Source organism: Phocoena phocoena, chromosome 12 (assembly GCF_963924675.1).
Source record: "Phocoena phocoena chromosome 12, mPhoPho1.1, whole genome shotgun sequence".
NCBI classification, from domain to species: Eukaryota; Metazoa; Chordata; class Mammalia; order Artiodactyla; family Phocoenidae; genus Phocoena; species Phocoena phocoena.
Genome location: NC_089230.1, coordinates 15,042,295 through 15,063,197, shown reverse-complemented (window position 1 = coordinate 15,063,197; position 20,903 = coordinate 15,042,295). Strand labels below are relative to the sequence as shown.

The 20,903-nt window shown below is 45.8% G+C and overlaps 1 protein-coding gene across 1 annotated transcript in view; it reads left to right on the top strand.

Moving 5' to 3' along the window:
- PLEKHG1 (pleckstrin homology and RhoGEF domain containing G1) overlaps nt 1-20,903 on the top strand; it is a 93,212-nt gene that overhangs the window by 66,658 nt on the left and 5,651 nt on the right. Inside the window, exons 8-15 of the mRNA XM_065888818.1 lie at nt 1,232-1,414; nt 1,505-1,600; nt 1,765-1,851; nt 8,011-8,044; nt 10,413-10,508; nt 12,115-12,153; nt 14,228-14,250; nt 18,638-20,258. Of these exons, the coding sequence (XP_065744890.1) occupies nt 1,232-1,414; nt 1,505-1,600; nt 1,765-1,851; nt 8,011-8,044; nt 10,413-10,508; nt 12,115-12,153; nt 14,228-14,250; nt 18,638-20,258 (2,179 nt within the window). The remainder of the gene's footprint in view (nt 1-1,231; nt 1,415-1,504; nt 1,601-1,764; nt 1,852-8,010; nt 8,045-10,412; nt 10,509-12,114; nt 12,154-14,227; nt 14,251-18,637; nt 20,259-20,903) is intronic.

Sequence of the window (20,903 nt, the reverse complement as noted above, 5' to 3'; positions counted from 1 at the left end):
TGCTGTGCACTGGCTTTATTTGCGGCGAGCGGGGGCTACTCTTCGTTGTGGTGCGCGGGCTTCTCATTGTGGTGGCTTCTCTTGTTGCAGAGTGCAGGCTCTAGGCACGTGAGCTTCAGTAGTCGTGGCACATGGGCTCAGTAGTTGTGGCTCACGGGCTCTGGAACGCAGGCTCAGTAGTTGTGGCATGCAGGCTTAGTTGCTCTGCAGCATGTGGGATCTTCCCGGACCAGGGCTCGAACCTGTGTCCCCTGCACTGGCAAGCAGATTCTTAGCCGCTGCACCACCAGGGAAGTCCAAATGAAGATGACATTCTAATCTTCCAGGCCGTATCTGCTTTGTGTAGCAGTAAGAAAGGTTTTATGCTTCATCATTCAAGTGTTTTGTGGCATAACGTCAGACATAATGTGTGTTAGATATTCAGAAATGGCTAAATGACTGGTTTTTCATAGCTTAAGAGTCTGTCTGGCAGCCTGAAGACACCACTAAATCAGGCTCTGGCTCAGACTTACCTCCATTTCTATCTTCAACCAATGAAGCTTTAGGTGGTTTTATGGGCTGCTTAATTAAGTGCTGTTTGTGAATGTTTTCATTTTTCCGAAATAACAACATCAGCTTCCTTTAGAAATGTTGATAGGGATGTACAGTAAATCCTAAAGAAACTTCAAAGTCATGCTATCGATATTTATGAAGTTCCGTTAAAAACACAGTGGCGAAGAAACATTCATTTCCTTTTCCCAGATGAATGGGGATTAATATCAGGAAATTTCTGAGATGTATCTTGTGTGATTTTCCTCAGGCTTTCATTTTGCGTTACTTATTTGTGGTGTGAGTTCAAATTCTGGAAAGAGGTTTTTCAGGTCAGTAGCTCTGAGGGTGTTCGTCCAGAGAATGTGGGTGAGCACATCATGAGAGGGACAGCTGAGAAGGCCACACACCAGCAGCCTCCTTACCTGGCTTTTGAAAGACAGTTCCACTGCCTTAGTAGAGGGATTGTGGAGGGATGGAAAGAAGTAACTGGCAACTCGTCAATTAAAAACTTGATTCATTTCTGTTAACCCTGAAGTGACACCAGCCGTAAATGCAGACACATCAGACACCACGCAGGGCCCTTAGCCCCTGTCGCAGGTATTTAGACACCATTCTTGAGGCTCAACAAATGAGCCCCTGTGTCCTCGCCGTCTTGCCTTCCCACCTCCTGTTTAATCACAGGGAACGTTCACTGTTTCAGGAGATACAGAGTTTGCTCACCAACTGGAAGGGGCCAGACCTGACCAGCTACGGGGAGCTAGTTCTCGAGGGGACCTTCCGCCTCCAGCGGGCCAAGAATGAGCGGACGCTCTTCCTCTTTGACAAGCTGCTTCTCATCACCAAGAAGAGAGACGACACGTTTACGTACAAAGCTCACATCCTGGTAGGTCCGAATAGAGGTCCCGGGCGAGGACTGGGGCGCTGCTTCCATCCTCTTGCGAGCCTGCCTCCCCCTCTCTGCCCGCCCCTCCAGTGCGGCAACCTCATGCTGGTGGAAGTGATCCCAAAGGAGCCCCTCAGCTTCAGCGTCTTCCACTACCAGAACCCCAAGCTTCAGCACACCGTTCAGGTACCGGCACCCCCTCGCCTCCCCGCCCTTGTGCGTCACGCCTGGAGGCCTTTGCAGGACTTTCTGGCCACCCCACGTGCGTCCCATCCAGTCGGAGGGTCTTAGGCGTGTCTGTGTCTTGCGACTGGCGGGGTGGCATGACTGTCCACGTCTCCTCCTGGCAGGCGAAGTCGCAGCAAGACAAACGCCTGTGGGTTCTGCACCTGAAGAGGCTGATCCTGGAGAATCACGCGGCGAAGATTCCAGCTAAGGTAAGACCGTGAGGGCCGCAAACAGTAAAACTGAAAGGGATTCAAGTCCCAGAAAGACAGCCTGACGGCAGCAGATGCGCATCTTCAAAATTAAGACAGTTGAGAGGCCACGTAAGAATCAACCGAACCAGCCATTGGTACTGAAACAATTCATATGTAGGGAGACTCGGTGGAGGGTTTTTGGTTTGTTGTTGTTTTTCCTTTTGTGGCTTGGAAGAAGAAAAATAAGGAAATGACTGTAAGGGAATTTCTAGAGAACTAGTAGAAAATAAAGGCAGTTGTGAGAATTGTCAAAGGTGTACTAAGCAGCTGGGGTGGAGAAAGCTGGCTCAGGCTCTGTGGGAAGCAAGGCCCAGACTCAGCCGTGAAGGAATCTGCAGACCAGGGAGCTGGCCATATAAATGATGTGATGAATTAATAGAGGTGTAAGCCAAGTATTGTGGAAGAATAAAGTGCTCGATTTTACAGTCGAGTGAGGAGAGGAAGGAAAATGCCTGTTTGCTCAGTCTTGAAGGATGAGGAATTTTTTTATTAAGTGGGGGAAAAGAAAAAGGGAAACCAAGCTGAGAGAACAGCGTAAACAAAAAACAAGGAGGTGTGGACAGGGGCCCTGTGTTCACAGCACACAGAGTGTGCCCGGACGGAAAGGTCGAGTCCTCAGGAGATGGAGTAGGACGTAAGACTAGAAAAGTGGAAAGCAGTCAGCCGGCCTTTGAGGGGCTTTGAAGACAAACACTGAGGAGCCTGGATTTTCGTGGTGGGAAACTACTGAAGGCTTTGTGGGCCGCCCCGTGCTCCGAGAGTGTAACTTTGGGACAGTGCGACAGTTCAGCTGGTGGAGTGTGAGTGGCGGCAGGAGAAGAATTAGCAGGCTTCCACAGTGGCCTAGAAGAGAGACGAGAGGCACTGCCGGGGAGCATAAGAGAGGGGGGGAGAGGCAGAGCCCATCGTGGAACCAGAGGGAACAGGATTTTGCCCACCAAGTGCATGAGGAAAGGGAGAAATAAAAGTCAAGGATGAGTCAGGAGTTGGGCCAAGAGGATAGTGTTGTGAGTTCCAAGACGGGTTGCCCAGGGGAGGGACCGATTGGATGGGCCTCAGAGGGAGCAGCAGGGACACGTGTGCAGGGGCGGCTCAGCTGCAGGGAGAGACGCAGGTCTCTCCACACAGTCACCGAAGCCCCGAGATTTGATAGGAGGACCCACACAAACGTGTAAAGGAAAGACGGACCCCTGGGAATCCCAACATCTAAGTGACCAGCAAGGGTTGGGGGATTTGCAGAAGAACCAAAGGCAGAGCAGCCGAATGAGGCAGTAAGAAAACCGAAGGAGAAAAGTGTGGTAACAGAGGAATGAATGTCACCGAGAACGAGTGGAGTAACCATCTCAAAGCCTGCAGAGATGAAGACAGATTCGAACAGAAAAGTACATATTAGATTTGGCAACTGGGAGATAAGGGCGAGAGGGCAGTGGGTGGACAAGCAAGGGAGAAGTAAGGAACAGACTGGGTGTAGCCTTCTTTTTTAAACAAAGTTCAGAAGAGACAAACGGTGGTAGTTTGAGGGGAGGTAAGATCAAAGCAAGACGCTTTGCCCTCATGAAGAATAGGGTGGACATGTAGGCTAAGGGGACAGGGAAAGAGAACAGGAGACAGTAAAGATAAGAGGTGGAACACCCCTTGGAATGTGACCCCAGGGAGATAGCAGAATAGGATCATCCTTGACCCCCGAATTTCGGGGATGGGGGCACGTACTGTAAGTACAGTCTAATAAAAACATTAGATCGTGAACTTGATGCTGGAAGCTCAAAACTTCTTATTTACTGAAAAAGTATGCAAGAACGGCTAATGCACGCCTCCATATGTTTGCAGTATGGCTTTTGAAAACACTTAAAGGATAGAAGTAATCCCATTGGTCTTAGGAACCAGAAACTTGGTGCGGCTCCATACAAAGGTAATCAATCTATTCGCCTCTTCTACGCTAATTACACTATTTATATTCACTTTACCAGTAGGTGTAGGGGTTAGTCTTGGAAAGGGTCAGAAATATCTTCCCTGAGCTGGGGGAGAAGAAAAATGAGAAAGGATAAACTTTGAGGTGGACTTGAGGGAACTTAAAGGGTTTGCCTTCACTGAAGTTGGTGGTAACGGCATCTACTGGGTGAGTGAAGCAAAGATGGGGCTGGATGTCCGAGGGAAAGTGGAGGGGTTCAGAACACGTGCTAAAGAACACAGGCTAGGGACTTCCCTGGTGGCGCAGTGGCAAAGAATCCACCTGCCATTGCAGGGGACACGGGTTCGATCCCTGGTCCAGGAAGATCCCACATGCCACGGAATAACTAAGCCCGTGCGCCACAACTACTGAGCCTGCGCTCTAGAGCCTGCGAGCCACAACTACTGAGCCCACGAGCCACAACAACTGAAGCCCATGTGCCTAGAGCCCATACTCCACGTAAAGAGAAGCCACTGCAATGAGAAGCCACAACGAAGAGTAGCACCCGCTCGCCGCATCTAGAGAAAGCCCGTGTGCAGCAACGAAGACCCAATGCAGCCAAAAATAAATAACTTAAAAAAAAAAACTAGAAAGAAAGAAAGAACACAGGCTAGCGAGTCAGTAGGGATGACTACAGTAATCTGTGAAAGGATCCTAGGCCCACTGAAGCTGGCCACCACGAATGTGTGTGTTGATCCAGCAACTTCAGCATTAGTGTTGAGGAGCCATGGGGTGCATGTGGGTTCCCCAAGGCTGAGGACTGGCAGAGCGGTGAGGGTGAAGGTTAAGTGGGCATGGGAAGACAGTGCCACCCAGCATCCCACCTGCAGTGACTGAGCATGATTTCCAGGCTGAGTGGAGGGTGAAACCAACCGGGAAGATAGGCACAGGTTGAAGGATAAGTCAGAGAACTGGTTCAGCAAGAGTTAAGGTGGAGAGATGGAAAATACCGAGATCTGTAATTGAAGAGAGGACTTCTGGAGTCCTGCGGAAAGGGAGGGCACTTCTGGGTGATGATGAGGCTCTGGGGGTGGCTATGATTGTGTGTTACTCTTCTGGAGTGGAGGGAAGGGTGATCAGAAGTAAAGTGGCGAGGAACTAAGGTGAGGGTGGAGAATGGATATCCACGCGTGCGGGGAAATGGTCCGTGCCCAGGCGAGGAGGAATGAAGTGGAGCAGTAAATGCGATGATGCTCGTGAGAGTAGAACTGGGTGGAAAATAAGGAGATCTGAGATTTCCGAGAAAGGAAAGTCTGGTTGCTCTTCGCATAGTTTTTGAAAAGTATTTGAAGCTTGTTCTCAGGGGCTATCAGCAGCGATTCGGTGCCCAGGAAATGAATGTGCATAGGTGTGTGCTTTGACTTAAGCGTGAGTCTCATCTCATCAGGGTGTTGCGAGGTGTCAGGCAGCTCATGCAGAGAGGCCACTGCATTTGCTTCATGGTTAGTCACTTGTTTGCTGGCCTTGTCACTGGCAATGCCCTTCTGAGCAACGGCAGTGTGTCTCTGATATGCCCCACCTGTTGTTTACCTGTCCCTGGGAAAATCAAAACTGCCACAGGGCTTCTGAAAATCAGTTACTGGCCATTACAAAGTGAAACTAGCTTACAGACCTTCCTCTTTCTCCCACACTAGGGGTGTGTATTCCAAGCAGTTTTCCCTTTATGTTTTATAATGGTTAATAGAGTCACAGTAGAATTGTGCTTTTTTGGTCCAAGTTCCTGACCCTTTTAGGTGTAAATAGATGTAAACATTCTATTTTTTTTTAGCTACAGCTTCTTGCGCACACATACCCTGTGCTGAGTACTTTATATTCTTATTTCACCCTTAGCAAAACACCTTACGAGAAAGGTCTTATTCTCTTATTCTTCTTCCGTCTCTGAGAAGGCTCAGAGACGGAAAGTAAACTGCCCAAGTTTATGCAACTAGTATACGACTGAGCCCAGATTCAAACCCAGTTCTTCCTGGGTCCAAAGTTGATCTTAACCACACTGTTCCTAGGGAAAATGAAAGCACACTTATTTGATATACTTTATCCACCATGAGCTAACGATAATTTTCTATTTTATTTAAGCAGGATTATTACTAAGTTGAAGTTTTCTCTCTTCTCAAGACTGTTTCTTAAGTTATTTTCTTGAAGCTTTCAAGCTATATTTACTCCTATCAAATAAAAGAATTACATAATGGGAACAAACATCAAAAAATGTACCACCGGGCTTCCCTGGTGGCGCAGTGGTTGAGAGTCCTTCTGCTGATGCAGGGGACACGGGTTCGTGCCCCTGCCCGGGAAGATCCCGCATGCCGCGGAGCGGCTGGGCCCGTGAGCCATGGCCGCTGAGCCTGCGGGTCCGGAGCCTGTGCTCCGCAACGGGAGAGGCCACAACAGTGAGAGGCCCGCGTACCAAAAAAAAAAAAAAAAGATGTACCACAGTTCTACTGTTAACACAGCTGCAGAGGTTAGGTTCCTCGTAACCTCCTTCCATTCCTTTAATTCAGTGATAGTCTCTGGCTGACCCCTAGTGGAAAAATGTGGGAATAGACTTTTTTTGAATTAAATGTCAAGACCAGAAAAAAAAAAAAAAATACTGAGTTCTCGAAGTCAAGTTTATGGATAGCAAGAAACTTGCTGGAAATTAGCCATATGGCCCATCTATATACGTGGTATATAAACTAAATTTCATCCAGATTAGTTGGGAATAAGGTTCAGGTAGAGACTGCTTGCATTTTATATATTCGCATGGTTCTGCCAATGCACTTCACGGAAACTGAGCTAATGTTTGTGTCTGAAATTAACTTCAACTAGTAACCTCAAACTCTGAATGTATGATAGAAATATCAGTGTCATAAAAATCTAAGCATTTGTTTTCTCAAAACTCAGGTGACTGCATTGTTTTGTGGTTTGTTTTTTGTTTGGTTTGGTTTGGTTTGGTTGCCCCTTAGCCCAGACATTTTTACTGTGATATCATCACATACTGTGACAAAGTATTAGTAAAATTATTTTTAAAGTTATTTTTAGCATAATGTTTGTAGGTTCCGTTACACTACCTTGAAAAATGAAAATGACGTGAAAGAGGCGAGAAAACCTACCTAGTTTTTTTCTTCTTTGAATCCTCAGCAAGATGACTCATGTTAAGGCCATTAACTTTTCTTTTCACTGTTCCCTATACATTGATAACATATGGCAATAATGACACAAAAAGAAGCCTCAAAGCAATAAAGTTCCGAAGCTCGAAGCTCGGGGGTTGAGTCGGGGAGAAGTTTGTATGCAGAGAAAGCAAGAGTCAAGGTCATCAGGGCCAGTCCCCTGCGGGAGTAAATGGTAACTAACTTGGGTTGAGTGCCTGTCATTTGGTCCTGGTAGCAACTTTGAAAGGTCGCTCCTATCTTACCATCTTAAGGTCGAAGAAACACATGCAGGAATATGAGAGCACCTGCCTAGTTAAGTGCTAAAGCCAGGATCACAAACCGTGTCCTCCGGGGTCCTTCTCCCACACCGCAGCTCTTTCTCCCCCTCTGGGAGTTTCTAGGGCACACACAAGTGATGGTAGGTGCAGGGGTGCTGCGAGAGTCAGCTGATGATAATCGCGTAGTATTTGGAAGGGCAGGGGAACTGTCCAGCAACTAGTTTGCATTCAGCTCAGAAGACTTATAATGCCCCAAAGATATGGGGAAGGCTGCTGGTGTAGATCCTAGGCCCTGTCCCTTGAGCCTTTGGTTCCATAGATCAGGGCTGGATTCAGTAGACTAGGGTTGGGTAGCAGGAATCTAGATTTTGATACGCTGCTCAGCCAGGTTTTTGAACCTTCAGTGAAAGTTTCTCTCTCTCCCTCTTATTTTCCCTTCCTCCTCCTACACCTCCCTGCCTGTGTCTCCTTCCGCTTCCCTCCCCCTCCTTCCCTTCCTTCTTTCTCTCCAGGTGAGGGCTGTAAGCTTAGCTCTGGGGCACCAGTGGTGCAGCATCTACCACCCACACGAGGACGGATGCTCATCTGTTGGAATCCCTTGAACTATGTGTTAATGCCTAAAAGAAATGAGTTTTGTTTTTGTTTTTTTTTTAAGCTTTTCCAAAACCACTCACTCAGGTGGGATAAGACCTGTATTAGGATTGGTAGTTTAAAGAAGAATCAAAAAAAGGTCATTGCAATTATAGCTACACCTTCTTTCTTTCAGGCCAAGCAAGCAATACTTGAGATGGATGCCATTCGTAAGTTTTGTTTTCTACACAATCTGAAACCTCATTGTCTCCTCGTATCTCTCGAGTTTCTACAAGTTTATGGCAAATGTCAATTGTGAGAAAGCAGCAGCTCTCTATTCACTGTTTTAACAAACAGAGCCAGCGGACACTATACCCTCTTCCTAACCCATTGGCTTGTTGCTACAATAATTTCTCGGTTCATCTGTGAGCTCCCCGATGGCTTGCCGCTGGTCTCTGCATCAACACACAATGTAAGATATGCTTCCAGGGTCACCCTTGCCCCACCTCTGCCGCCACCAAAAATGATGGTCCCACAGTGCATTTCCCACCTCACTCCATTAGCGGAAAATCTATGTTGATTATCTGCAATAATCACGCTAACTAGATAGGTATTGGTTTTCCAGATGCAGGTCACGTTTTAAAATTACAACTGCCCCACATATGTTATTGTGTCTCTGGACTTCTCATAGCAGTCAGAGAATAAATATAAGTGAGGTCTCATAAAATAAGACCTGTTCGAAGCACTTATCACATCCTTGTTATCTCCCAGATTAAATAGAATTTAGAAAGAAGCAAGAGCTTTAAAGACTTACAGCCAGGTCTGACAGAAACTTTTACTTAAAACTTTCTAAATAACTTACTTTTGAGGAATCTTTCCCCAAGAGCAAACGCTGATTCACCTACCCCACCCTACCCCAGCCCACCCCCCAGCCTGCCGGTTGTTAATTCTCCAGGGGGGGAAAAAATAAAGAAACATTACTGAAGTAGAAAAATGAGCACCGCCACTGTCACTGAGATTCCCCACTGCGTGTCCATGAGATCCCGAGAAATGATGCAAGGTGATCCCCACCAGAGAGCTGGGCTGGGGCTCCTTGCCCTGTGTTCTCTGAATCCGCTTATTTTATTCAGTGGAAATCTCTCGAAGATTCTTTTTACTGAGGTATAGTTGATTTACAGTATTATATAAGTTATACGTGTACAACAGTTTTTAAAGATTATACTCTAGTTGTAGTTATTATGAAATATTAGCTATATTTCCTCCGCCGCACAATATACCCCTTATTTCTTCTATAAATGTATATATAGAATGTATATAATATATCTGGGCGCTCTGAAGAGAGGGCTAGGTCATGGATGGGCAGGTGAGAATTAGGAGAAAAGATGGAGAAAGATGGGGATCCAGAGAGGTCAGCTGTTCAGTGTGAGCAGCTACATTCAACATTGTTTATTTATTCCCAGGCTCTGAGCTAGCTCTTGGACACCATTAAGATTCTGTGAGCACACAGAATGATGTGAAGCCTCTAATCGGTGCCATGTGCCTCTCTGCCAGGCCAGGCCTGGGCCAGAGCAGCTCAGCCTCGGAAAATAACCTCACTTGCCCTACCCTGACTTTGGTCTCAGCTGGCTGTGAACAGAGCAGGCCAGTCCATTGGACCAAATGGCCTCTGACACTGGAGAAGTGTACGTGGTCTTTAACAGTCCTCAGAACTTTCTTGCACCTCAGATGCCCTTGAAGAGCCTTAACCCCGATTTGAAGAACGCCAGTCTACGGCTATGTCCTAAAATTGTTTACCCTCAGGCTTTAGGGTGCAGATGATCTTTGAAGACGCTGCAGTACTTCAGGATTAGACCAGATTTTCTTAATCCAAAACCTGTGTACCCCTTAGATGAAATAAAATGAAAACCCCTTGTCTGGGAAGAGAACCTAAACCATTCATCACATGTTCAAAGGAGCCATGTCTAGAAAAATATGGAGAGTCGCTGCCCGGGAGGAGAGCTTCCACGGGGGCAGGAAGGGCTCGCCTCCCTCCACCGCCACGCCGGGCACAAATGCCTCACAAAATTGCTACCTAGAGGGAATTCTCCATTTGGTTTTACCTTGACAGGGCCTCTGTTGTGGCCCATCACCGCAGTCTATCAGGGGCCTTGGTAGCAAGTTCAGCTGCAGGGATTTTTATGTTCATGGAACTGACTGACCACTGTGGGGCTTAGAGCCACAGATGAGTCTGAGTGGGTGTAGGAAGTTGTCACATGCTACACATTTGAACTAACTTTCTAGTAAGAGTAGAGCCAATGGTTATAGCTCTTTCTGCCAGAGAGTGAAAAAAAGAGAGTACAGAGAAAGAGTGCCTGTGTGTGCCTGGTGGGCGCTGGGCGGGGTTGGAGGAGGGGTTGTGGGCTAGCTTGCTAACACACTCCAGCAGTCCGTAAACAGAGAGTCTTGAGATGCATATTCAACACCAGTTATGGAAGGAGGGATTCTACCATGCCTGAGGAAAAAGAATAAATCCATAGGTATCAAAACGAGTCCTACCCATTTTCCGAGACGTTACGGAACGCTTCATTCTTATAGGTGCGTGTGGTTCTTACGTTACAGATTACCCAGGCTTCTGTTACAGTCCTGAGGGAGAGACAAAAGCCTTTTGTGGCTCTAAAGATGGTTCTGCTTCATATCGGCTAAGAAGAAAATCTGGTAAATAGGATGCGGTAATCAAGATAATTATGGGGCGTTAGTCGTGAAAGTCCCTTTCAGTCTGACAAAAAGGTATATTCTTTCCGGTTTTTGAGCATACCGCCAGTTTGAATACCTTCGAGAATGCCTCCAGGTGGGGCTCTCAAGCTTTGGTTCTAAAACGCTTTCTACTTAACTCTCTATTTTCCAGTGAATATAAAAAAACATGTCAATCAACTAAGTTCACTTTGTATAGCATGTTATTACCATTGGCCTGCAGGTACTTAAATTCTCTTTACTATCGCTGGTGAAAAATTGTATCCTGTAAATGACGCATCCCAAAGAGTATTCAGACCTAAAATTTTAACACACGTTTGCTAAACCAGACTTCGTGTGGTATTCCCTTAGCCCTCAGATTGTTTTTTTCCATTTAAATCGGCATTTATTGAGTATCTACCTAATTTCCTGCACTGCACTAGGAACTGGGAATGTACGAATAATACACAGGATTCCTGCTTGCAAGGAGTTTGTAGTCTAGTGGGAGAGTCCAAAAAAGGTTGAATAAATACCAGTTCGTACAATGGAGCTGTAGTAGAGGTTGAATGGAAGAAAGAGCGGGGAGACAAAGGAGAGAGGTGAACCCTCTAGGAAGGAGAGAGAAGGCCATACAGAGCAGAGGACCAGTACCCCAGATGGGATCTGGGAGCCGAGGAGCCTGATGGGGTGGGAATAGCACATGCAAAGGCCCTGAGACTTGAGCCAGCGTACCTTAGATCAGACAGCTGTTGCCAGTTGTTTGGCCTGGCTGCAAGGTGGGCCGGAGGTGGAGGTGGGCAAGGTCAATCGGAAAGAGATGTGGCTGGAAGTACAGATTGGGCCCTGATCGTGGAAGGCCGAGCAGGCCACGCAGAGGGTTTGAACTTTATCCTGCAAGCTATGGAAGGATTTTAAGCAATGAAATGTTTGCCTTTTAAAATGAGAGTTCTGGCTCGATGTGGAAAATGAAGTAAGCAGGGAGAATTGGTAGGAGGCTGTTCCTCTAGCTTGGGCGAGAGATGGTAAAGGTTTGCAATAAGACAGTGGTGATTGGGGTGGAGCGTTCCTCGGATCCCACAAGACCATGATGGATGAAAACAGGAGAAACTTAAAATGATGTCCTGGTTGCTAACTAGGGAGGGTAACGTGAGTGACAACTAAGATAAGAATCCAAATGGAAGAGCAGATGGAGGAGACTGGTGAGCTGCGACTGGGACATGTTGAGTTTGCTGGGTCTATGGGCATGTTGGGGACACGTCAGATGGACAGTTGGCATCTGAGACCAGGGCTCTGGCAGAAGAATATAAAATTGAACATTATCCGCTTATAGGTGGTAGTTAAAGCTCAGAACATTGCTCTACTAGTTGGTAGGGTTGGTTTTCTGTTAGGTGACTCCAGATGGCACAGCTTACTATTTATCCTACAGTTTTGATGTCTTGCTGCTAAGTATCTCTAAGCAATCAGGATTTAGGTGAATTTGATAGAAAATTTCTAGAGCTCAATTCATTTGCCCATAAGCTAATAATTCACTTATAAAGAAAAAAACTTGATTTGGTTTTGCAAATGATGCTGGCCTTATCTTTTCACTCAGAGCCTTCCTCAAGATCGCATAAAGTTTTGAAGACCAGCGGTAAGTCCTAAAATAACTTTCTTTTTTCATTCTTGTTGATATCCACTAAGTCAAACCATACACAAAAAAATAAACACCAGATTAATTACAGATTGGCAGATTTGATTAACCCCATTATAAAATGTAAAGCTGAATGACATAAAATGTTTGCAGCATAGATAATGGGCATAAAAAGATGAATATCTGTGAAGGTTGATGTTAAGAAATCCCATATATCAAAAAGAAAGGACAGGGGCTTCCCTGGTGGCACAGTGGTTAAGAATCTGCCTGCCAGCGCAGGGGACATGAGTTCGAGCCCTGGTCCGGGAAGATCCCACATGCCACGGAGCAACTAAGCCTGTGCACCACAACTACTGAGCCTGCGCTATAGAGCCCGCGAGCCACAGCTACTGAAGCCCGCATGCCTAGAGCCTGTGCTCCACAACAAGAGAAGCCATCGCAATGAGAAGCCCGCGCACCGCAACGAAGAGTAGCCCCTGCTCGCCGCAACTAGAGAAAGCCCGTGCACAACAACAAAGACCCAACACAGCCAAAAAATTAATTAATTAATTAATTAAATCTATTTAAAAAAAGAAAGGACAAAGGACTCTTTTTTAATCAATTTTTTTTTATTATATTTTATTTATTTATTGTTTCTGGCTGCGTTGGGTTTTCGTTGCTGCGCGCGGGTTTTTCTCTGGTTGCAGCGAGTGGGGGCTACTCTTTGTTGCGGTGCGTGTGCTTCTCATTGCAGTGGCTTCTCTTTGCAGAGCCTGGGCTCTAGGCGTGCGGGCTTCAGTGGTTGTGGCATGTGGGCTCAGTAGATGTGGACTCTTTTTTGAAAGGCAGAGAATATAATTGGGCAGTTTCACAGAAGAAACACAAACTGCCAATAAAATTTACAAATGGTCACCTGTATTAGCGATCAGAAAAATCATACATTTCAATGAGATAAATGGAGAGGAGAAAGCTGTGGGCTTGGCCAAAAGAAGAGAAAAACAGGCACTCTGAAACTGTTGGTGTATAAATTTCTGCAACCTTTTTGAGGCAAAATTTGTTAATGCCCATTTAAATTTAAAATGTGTATTTGCTCTTGAACCAACAATTTCAAATTTTTCACCCATAGAAATTTCACAATGTACACTTCCTGTATAGAAGTGCTCACCCAAGTGAGCACAGATCTATGAGTATCTGTGTTCTTTGCAGAGTTTATATAACAAGACACCACATAAAATGCCCATCTAGTGGGAAATAGTTTTAAAAGTTGTAGTAAATTCTGGAATACTACATGGAATATTCTGCAGCTATCAAAAAGAATCAAGTACGTATCTGTCTACTGATAAGAGTGTCTACATATATTTAGCAGGAAATTCAATTTTGCATATTACACCTTTAAGAGCAAAAAAACTGTGCACTGTTGTGGGATTGGGGCAGTGGGCATGGGACCTGGGAAGATGAACGTCAAACTTTTAAGTGTGGCTACCTCTGCAGGGTGGAATTTGTGGAGAGGGTTTGATCGCTTTTTACTTTAAATGCTTCTGTAATTAAACAGTGTTGAAAGATGAGACACACATGATCAGAGTATCATAAGGGTATCTATGAGGATGTGGCTAGTAAATCTCTCCCCACAATTCCTCTTGCACCCTCCTTAGCACAGTGCCAAGGTGACCCTGTTGATAAATGCTATATCTTCAATGAAAACCAATAGAATATTTAAAAATTAACAGAAGCATAATCTTATGTTTAAGTGAGTTTCATGGCTTAGGGCATGTCGATTATTTTTTCAGGTAATATATATTTGGGTGGGGGGAAGCTTTTGAAACGGATTAATATGAATTGGTCCATTGCTCTCAGGGATTTAAGGAAGATACTTATCACTCAGATACATGTATGGTTGTTTTACATGTAGTACAAGATCTATACTTGGATAACTGAGAGGCATTTTCTAAAAGTTAGGTCTCGAGCCCAGAGATGCTTGGGCTTCAATTATTAACAATAAGTTTAAAAGTCCTATAAAATATGAGTGCTTACCTATGTATGAGAGAGACATTTTTAATCCTCAAACTTAAAAAATAAAAAAACTTTTATTTTTCAGAGACAGTACAAGACATCCAAAAGGTAAGTACTATTGACATTTCTTATTTGGAAATGTTTACTTTAGGTGCCCTTTATGCCTACCCTTTCCTTATATGTCTCATCTCCAGCTAATCTTCCAAGTGTAAACAATTATTTTACATGTTGAAATAGATTTAAGTTAGGGCTCGTCCTTATCAACTCTCCCCCCACCTCACCACCCCAGCTTCATCTCTCAGAACCAAGGCAATGATTTCTTCATCCTTCTGCCCCACCTCTCTATTCAGAAGCTATTACCTTAAGATGTAACACCCGGGCTTCCCTGGTGGCGCAGTGGTTAAGAACCCGCCTGCCAATGCAGGGAACACGGGTTCGAGCCCTGGTCCGGGAAGATCCCGCATGCCATGGAGCAACTAAGCCCATGTGCCACAACTACTGAGCCTGCACTCTAGAGCCCGTGAACCACAACTACTGAGCCTGCGTGCTGCAACTACTGAAGCCTGCGCGCCTAGAGCCCGTGCTCCGCAACAAGAGAAGCCATCGCAATGAGAAGCCCAGGCACCGCAACGAAGAGTAGCCCCCGCTCACTGAAACTAGAGAAAGCCTGTGTGCAGCGATGAAGACCCCAACACAGCCAAAAATAAAATAATAATAATAAAATAAATTAATTTTAAAAAAAAGATGTAACACCCACACAGGGCTAGTGTGGTGCACCCCACATTGCCCTGTGCCTCTGTGCATATAAGACTGAGGCTCTTGCATCCTGAGTATTTGCTCCCTTTTCAAAGCATCAGACTTCAATCACAAAGATCCCCATCTAAGAATATGGTCCTGCTGCTGGTATAAGAGGTGTGATCATATGTGGTATAATGGAACTTCACTATATCAAGCTTTGATTTTTCTCCCTCCAATAAAAGGTTAGGAGAGGCAGAATACAAATGGTATGTTGTATTAGAAGATGTATATTCAAATTTATTACCTACGAACAATGCATATTGTATCCTGACCTGGGTAAACCACATCCAGTATGCCTGCTGATCAACTGGCTTACTTAACAGTGCTTAGGGGACTGAGCGCAGCTTCTCGCTTCATGCTCTGTATCTGTAGCAACGTGGCTGTGAAAATCTCCCCCGCGATTCTACATGCTCCACTCCTTGGCACAGGGCCAAAGTGACCCTGTTAATAAATAATGTATCTTTCAGTTTAGACGCCTAAATGTCTAAAAATCAACATGGTCTTATCACTAAGCTATTTGCTTAAAATTACGACATGTGGATTTTTTTCAGGTAGTACATATTCCTGTTTGAAAGCTTTTGAAATTTATTAACATGAATTGGTTCATTGTCCTGAAATATAGCATGAGATTTTGATTTTTTTAATGTACTTTGTTTTCATAAACAAACACTGGGACGGTGCCCTTGTAAGGCAGCCAAGCTATGATCACGGAGCAAGCCTGGCTGAGTACCAGCTAGGGGAATCGCTCTATTAGTCCTAGAGATACAATCTCAAGAGCTTCTCGGAAACTTTCTACGATAGTGATCGAGTCAAGTCTCCGTATGGGGACTAACTAAACCTTATACAATCTGAAGACAAGAAAGAAAGAAAACACCAATGTACTTTTTTCTTAGTGGTAAAATTCCATCTCCTAACAAAAATGAATGTATACTAAATGCAGGGAGAGATTAAAGAGATAAAGAGATTAACGTTTCTCCTAGAATATACCTTCTAAAGCCGTGTTTGTGTGTGTGTGCATGTGTGTGTAGAGCGAGAGATAGAGGGAAGGAGAGAGGGAGAGAGATTTAGCTCATATATAAACTGAGGATTAAGACATGGGTTCAAATCCATTTATGCCATTTATAAGCTGTATGACTGTAAGCAAGTTGTTAAACCTTACCAAGACTTAGTTTCCTAATTTATGGAATTGTTATAAAGATTAAATGCGATATGTTTTTTAATGTGCTTAGTACGATATTTGGCACAAAACAAGGGCCCCATAAATTAGCTCTTATTATGTTATTATTAAGTAACCGTAATGCTGAGAATGTGGAAAACTGTTCATCACGAGGGATCGACACTACATACTTCTGTGCTGTGTCCAATCCATATACTGATTATTTCTAAATCTAATAGCTTCCTGAGTTCTCCTGATGATTTATTTGATATAAAATTTCACCTTCAAAATTACCGCTAACTTCACTTCAAGTGTAGTTACCTTTTGGGAATTCCCTGGCAGTCCAGTGGTTAGGACTCTGCACTTCCACTGCCAGGGACACGGGTTTGATCCCTGGTTGGGGAAATAAGATCCCGCAAGCCACGCAGCGTGGCTGAACAAACAAACAAAAAAAGTGTAGTTACCTTAAAAATATACTTTGATATTAACAATTCGGGGTTTCTAATTTTCTAAAATGTCTGGGAATTTTTCTGGAATGAAAGATTTTAAGAAGGTATTACTTCTGACTGTTCACAGCATTGTTTTGTTACACTTCCACAGTGTTTGATCATGATTTAACTAGCTAATACTAACTTGTTTTATTTTATAAAATGTAGTTACTGCGTACCTATATTTTATAAACATTTTACCAGTGCAGTCTGAGTAAGAGGAAAAGGGAGAGATATTAAAGGGTAAAGAAAAAAAACAGAAGAGCCAAAATATAATATATATATCTGTATGTGTGCACATATATCTATATGTGTGTGTATTCATTTATTCCTAGTCTTCAAATAGTCCACATTTTTTTTTTTTTTTTTTTTTTGCGGTACACGGGCCTCTCACTGTTGTGGCCTCTCCCGTTGCGGAGCACAGGCTCCGGACGCGCAGACTCAGCAGCCATGGCTCACGGGCCCAGCCGCTCCGCAGCATGTGGGATCTTCCCGGACCGGGGCACGAACCCGCGTCCCCTGCATCGGCAGGCGGACTCTCAACCACTGCACCACCAGGGAAGCCCCACATTTTTACTATTTGAAAAAAGTGAACAAAAGATTAAATGACTAATTCGATGTTTTTAGCTTTAAATTTTTAATAGAAAAACAACATTCAGGATAAAATTTTATCTTTGCCCTCCCTGATAGACAGACAGGCAGGTAAGCAGACAGACAGACATATTAATAGGTGGATATTCCAAGGTAATATGTATCCCAATTTCATTGATCAGTGATGAAAAATTCTTGCTAATTTGACATTTCCAATAGGTTACTATAGTGTTTTGACCAGAAAATATACCCCTGGTACTAATTAGTTTGAACCTGTCTTAACCCTTTCAAATCTTTGAAGCTAATCCCAGTACCCACAGAGGGCATCAGAGGGCAGTCCACTCCCTGTCTGCACAGTTGAGCTCCATCAGGAAAGGTTCCAAGTTATAACAGACCCATTGTTTTCTCTGATTAAAAATCATTAATGTCACTCATATTTTACTCCCTAATTGGCATCTAAATATTGCTTAATTAAATGTATTTTGAAAGAAAGTAGAAATTTCATTAGGTCAGTAGTGGATTAAATTAAATTCCTGCAACAAAGGCTCTTTTGCCTAGAATCTATAAACCAAGGCACTGCTGGTCAGGTTCATGCAGGTCTGCAGATTTAAAGGAAAACCCTTGGGGGTCTGCAGTCAGATCACCGACAGGGGTGTTTCTCGTAGACTGGAAACCACAGTAAGACCGCTAAGAATCAAACCCCAAATAGAAATCAGATACCATGGCCCTTGACACCTATATATGTTCATTTATATAATGTTATTTACCGAGAACACATCGGAATTATTAGAAATATCTAAGAGTTCTCTGTGTTTAGCCAATTCCCTGCAGTGGGGAAAGGTATTTGGAATCAAACCTGGGTTTACATGCTAGCCTTTCCACTGCTGGGGGAGATCATGTTACTGAATCCTAAGAGCCTAGATTTCCTTACTGTGAAACTGGTACAATCATATCTAATCCAAAGAGTGATTGTGAACGTTAAGTTTGGAGAATGTCTTCAAATGGCCTAGCCTATTTCTAAGCAAATATCAGTTCCTGTCCTTTCTGCTCCTTTTGCAAAAAATCTGATGTGCTTTTCAACTCAGTTAAAATCAACAATGTTTGGGCCTCCCTGGTGGCGCAGTGGTTGAGAGTCCGCCTGCAGATGCAGGGGACACGGGTTCGTGCCCTGGCCCGGGAAGATCCCACATGCCGCGGAGCGGCTGGGCCCGTGAGCCATGGCCGCTGAGCCTGCGCGTCCGGAGCCTGCGCGTCCGGAGCCTGTGCTCCGCAACGGGAGAGGCCCCAACAGTGAGAGGCCCGCGTACTGAAAAAAAAAAAAAAAATCAACAATGTTTACTGATCATTTTCTTTAAGAATATCACAGTCTAGGGGGAGAGGCAATGTGTAAATACAGGAGAACATCCTAAGTTATGTGTCCTGTGGTGCTACAATTCAATCGATATGTCTCTATCCTCCTCAGGTTTCCAGAGAGGAAGGGTCTCCCCAGCTGACTTCAGCAGGGCCGTCTCCTGCCCAGAGGAACAGTCAGCCGAGCAGTTCTGCCATTATCAGCGTGCTTCGCGGGGGCGGGGCCGTCAGAAGCATCTGGACGGACCACCAGATCCGGCAAGCCTTGTTCCCCAGTCGGCGGTCTCCGCAGGAGAATGAGGAGGACGAAGATGATTATCAGATGTTCCTGCCATCCTTCTCCCCTTCAGATCTGAACTCTGCCCGACTGTGTGAGGACAGCACTTCCAGTCGACCTTGCAGTTGGCACATGGGACAGGTCGAGTCCTCGGAGACCCCCAGCTCTGGCCACAGGGTTGTGCGGCGGGCCAGCAGTGCTGGCGAGAGCAACACGTGTCCCCCTGACATGAGAAATAGGGACAGTGACAGCCCTCAGTACAGCTCCCGAAGGGAACTGCAGAATGACCCTAAAACAGAGGGGCTGGACGGGATGACTCCCTTCGGGTCCTCTGTAGAGTTGACCATTGATGACATAGACCATGTCTATGATAACATAAGTTATGAGGACTTGAAGCTGATGGTGGCTAAACGGGAAGAAGCTGAAGCCCCTCCCCCCAAATCAGCCAGGGACTCTGCTCGCCCCAAGAGCACCCCGGAGCTGGCCTTCTCAAAGAGGCCGGCAAGCCCAGAGAAGAGCCCTCTGCACCCCCAGAGAGATGGTGCCTCCCCAGGCCGGGAGGCGTGGAACCAAAGCTCACGCGAACTCCAGGTGGTGGAGGAAAACGTCTACGACACCATCGGGCTCCCAGAGGCGCCCTCGCAGGACTTCAAGTGCAGCAGCCTAAAACGTCCCAAGAGGAGCACCTTCCTGGGCCTGGAGGCCGACCTGGGGTGCTGTGACAGTCTGAGGGCCTCTGTTTCCCAGGACAGCCTCCAGTTCAGCGAGGACGAGGCGCCCTACCCCCCGGGACCCTCCGATAACGATTATCTGAGTTTGTTCTATAACTCCTTCGGCTGCAACTTGTCCATAGCTGATCGGTCCATCTCCGATAAACTGTCTGAAGAAGTAGATGAAATCTGGAATGACCTGGAAAATTACATCAAGAAAAACGAAGTCAAAGCCAGAGACCGGCTCCTGGCAGCGTTTCCCGTTAGCAAAGACGACGTGCAGGAGCGGCCGCTGGCGGGCAGCGCCCCGGAGCTGGGCGCGCGCTCCCCACGTTCCCTGCCCGCAAGCCGGGCCCTCCTCGTGCCGCCCAGAGACAGGCCCGGGCCGGTCTCCTGCACGCTTGACCTAACCCCAGCCTCCAAAGACGGCTCCTGCCTGAGTCTCCACCGGCTGTCGCCGGTCAGTGACCTGCCGCCCATGGAGAGTCCCTACGACGTGGCCAGCAGCAGCCCGTCCCCTGCAGACCTGAAGAACCCCGACCCCGGCATGGACACCGCAGACAAGACCAGGAGCAGGGTTTTCCTGATGGCCAGGCAGTACAGTCAGAAGATCAAGAAGGCAAATCAGCTGTTAAAGGTGAAAAGCCCGGAGCTGGAGCAGCCGCCTGGCGGCCACGTGCAGAAGCAGGTCCCCAGGGACCTGGCGGCCATCCTAGAAGAAAAGAAGCAGGGCGGGCCCGCCATCGGTATGTCTCCCGTGCTGCCCTTCTCCTTCCGAGGTAGCACCGTGAGGGTGCTGTCACCCAGATGTTCATTCTCACAGAGAGACCCCAGACTCACTGACGCACAGCTGAGGCCGGCCCTGCACCCACCACATCCCACCAGTGGGAGGCGATTGGGTCTGGAGGGTTTCCTGGTGTCTGTGACATCATCACTCCAGATATGATATTTGAAACAGTGTTCTCTAATACAATCTAGAGCTGAAACATAGCCGTCAGGTTCAGTTTCAGTGTGTTAGGAGGGGTAGCTGTGTAGCAGGGCAAGAGTTTAAGGTTTGGACGAATATGGAATAGGATTGCTCTTTGCTCCGGAATCCTAACAAAAACGCCTACTCATCCTAACAAAGACAAAAAGGAGGCCTTTTTGCATGTTTTTTTTTTAGCTCTTCACACTGTAACTCGGCTGTTTTCTCATGTGTTACATTTTCTAGTTGCTTTTTTTGAATAGCTGCTGTAATGCATTTAATACTGTCTCATTTGGTATTCTCCTGTATGCTTCCAAGAAGTTTAATTCTTTGAGTCAAGCCTCCTTTTTGGGCAGAACCAAACCAGGATCACGTGCGTGATATTGGTACCATTAGGGTTTAGGAATGAGAGGATCACAGTTTGACT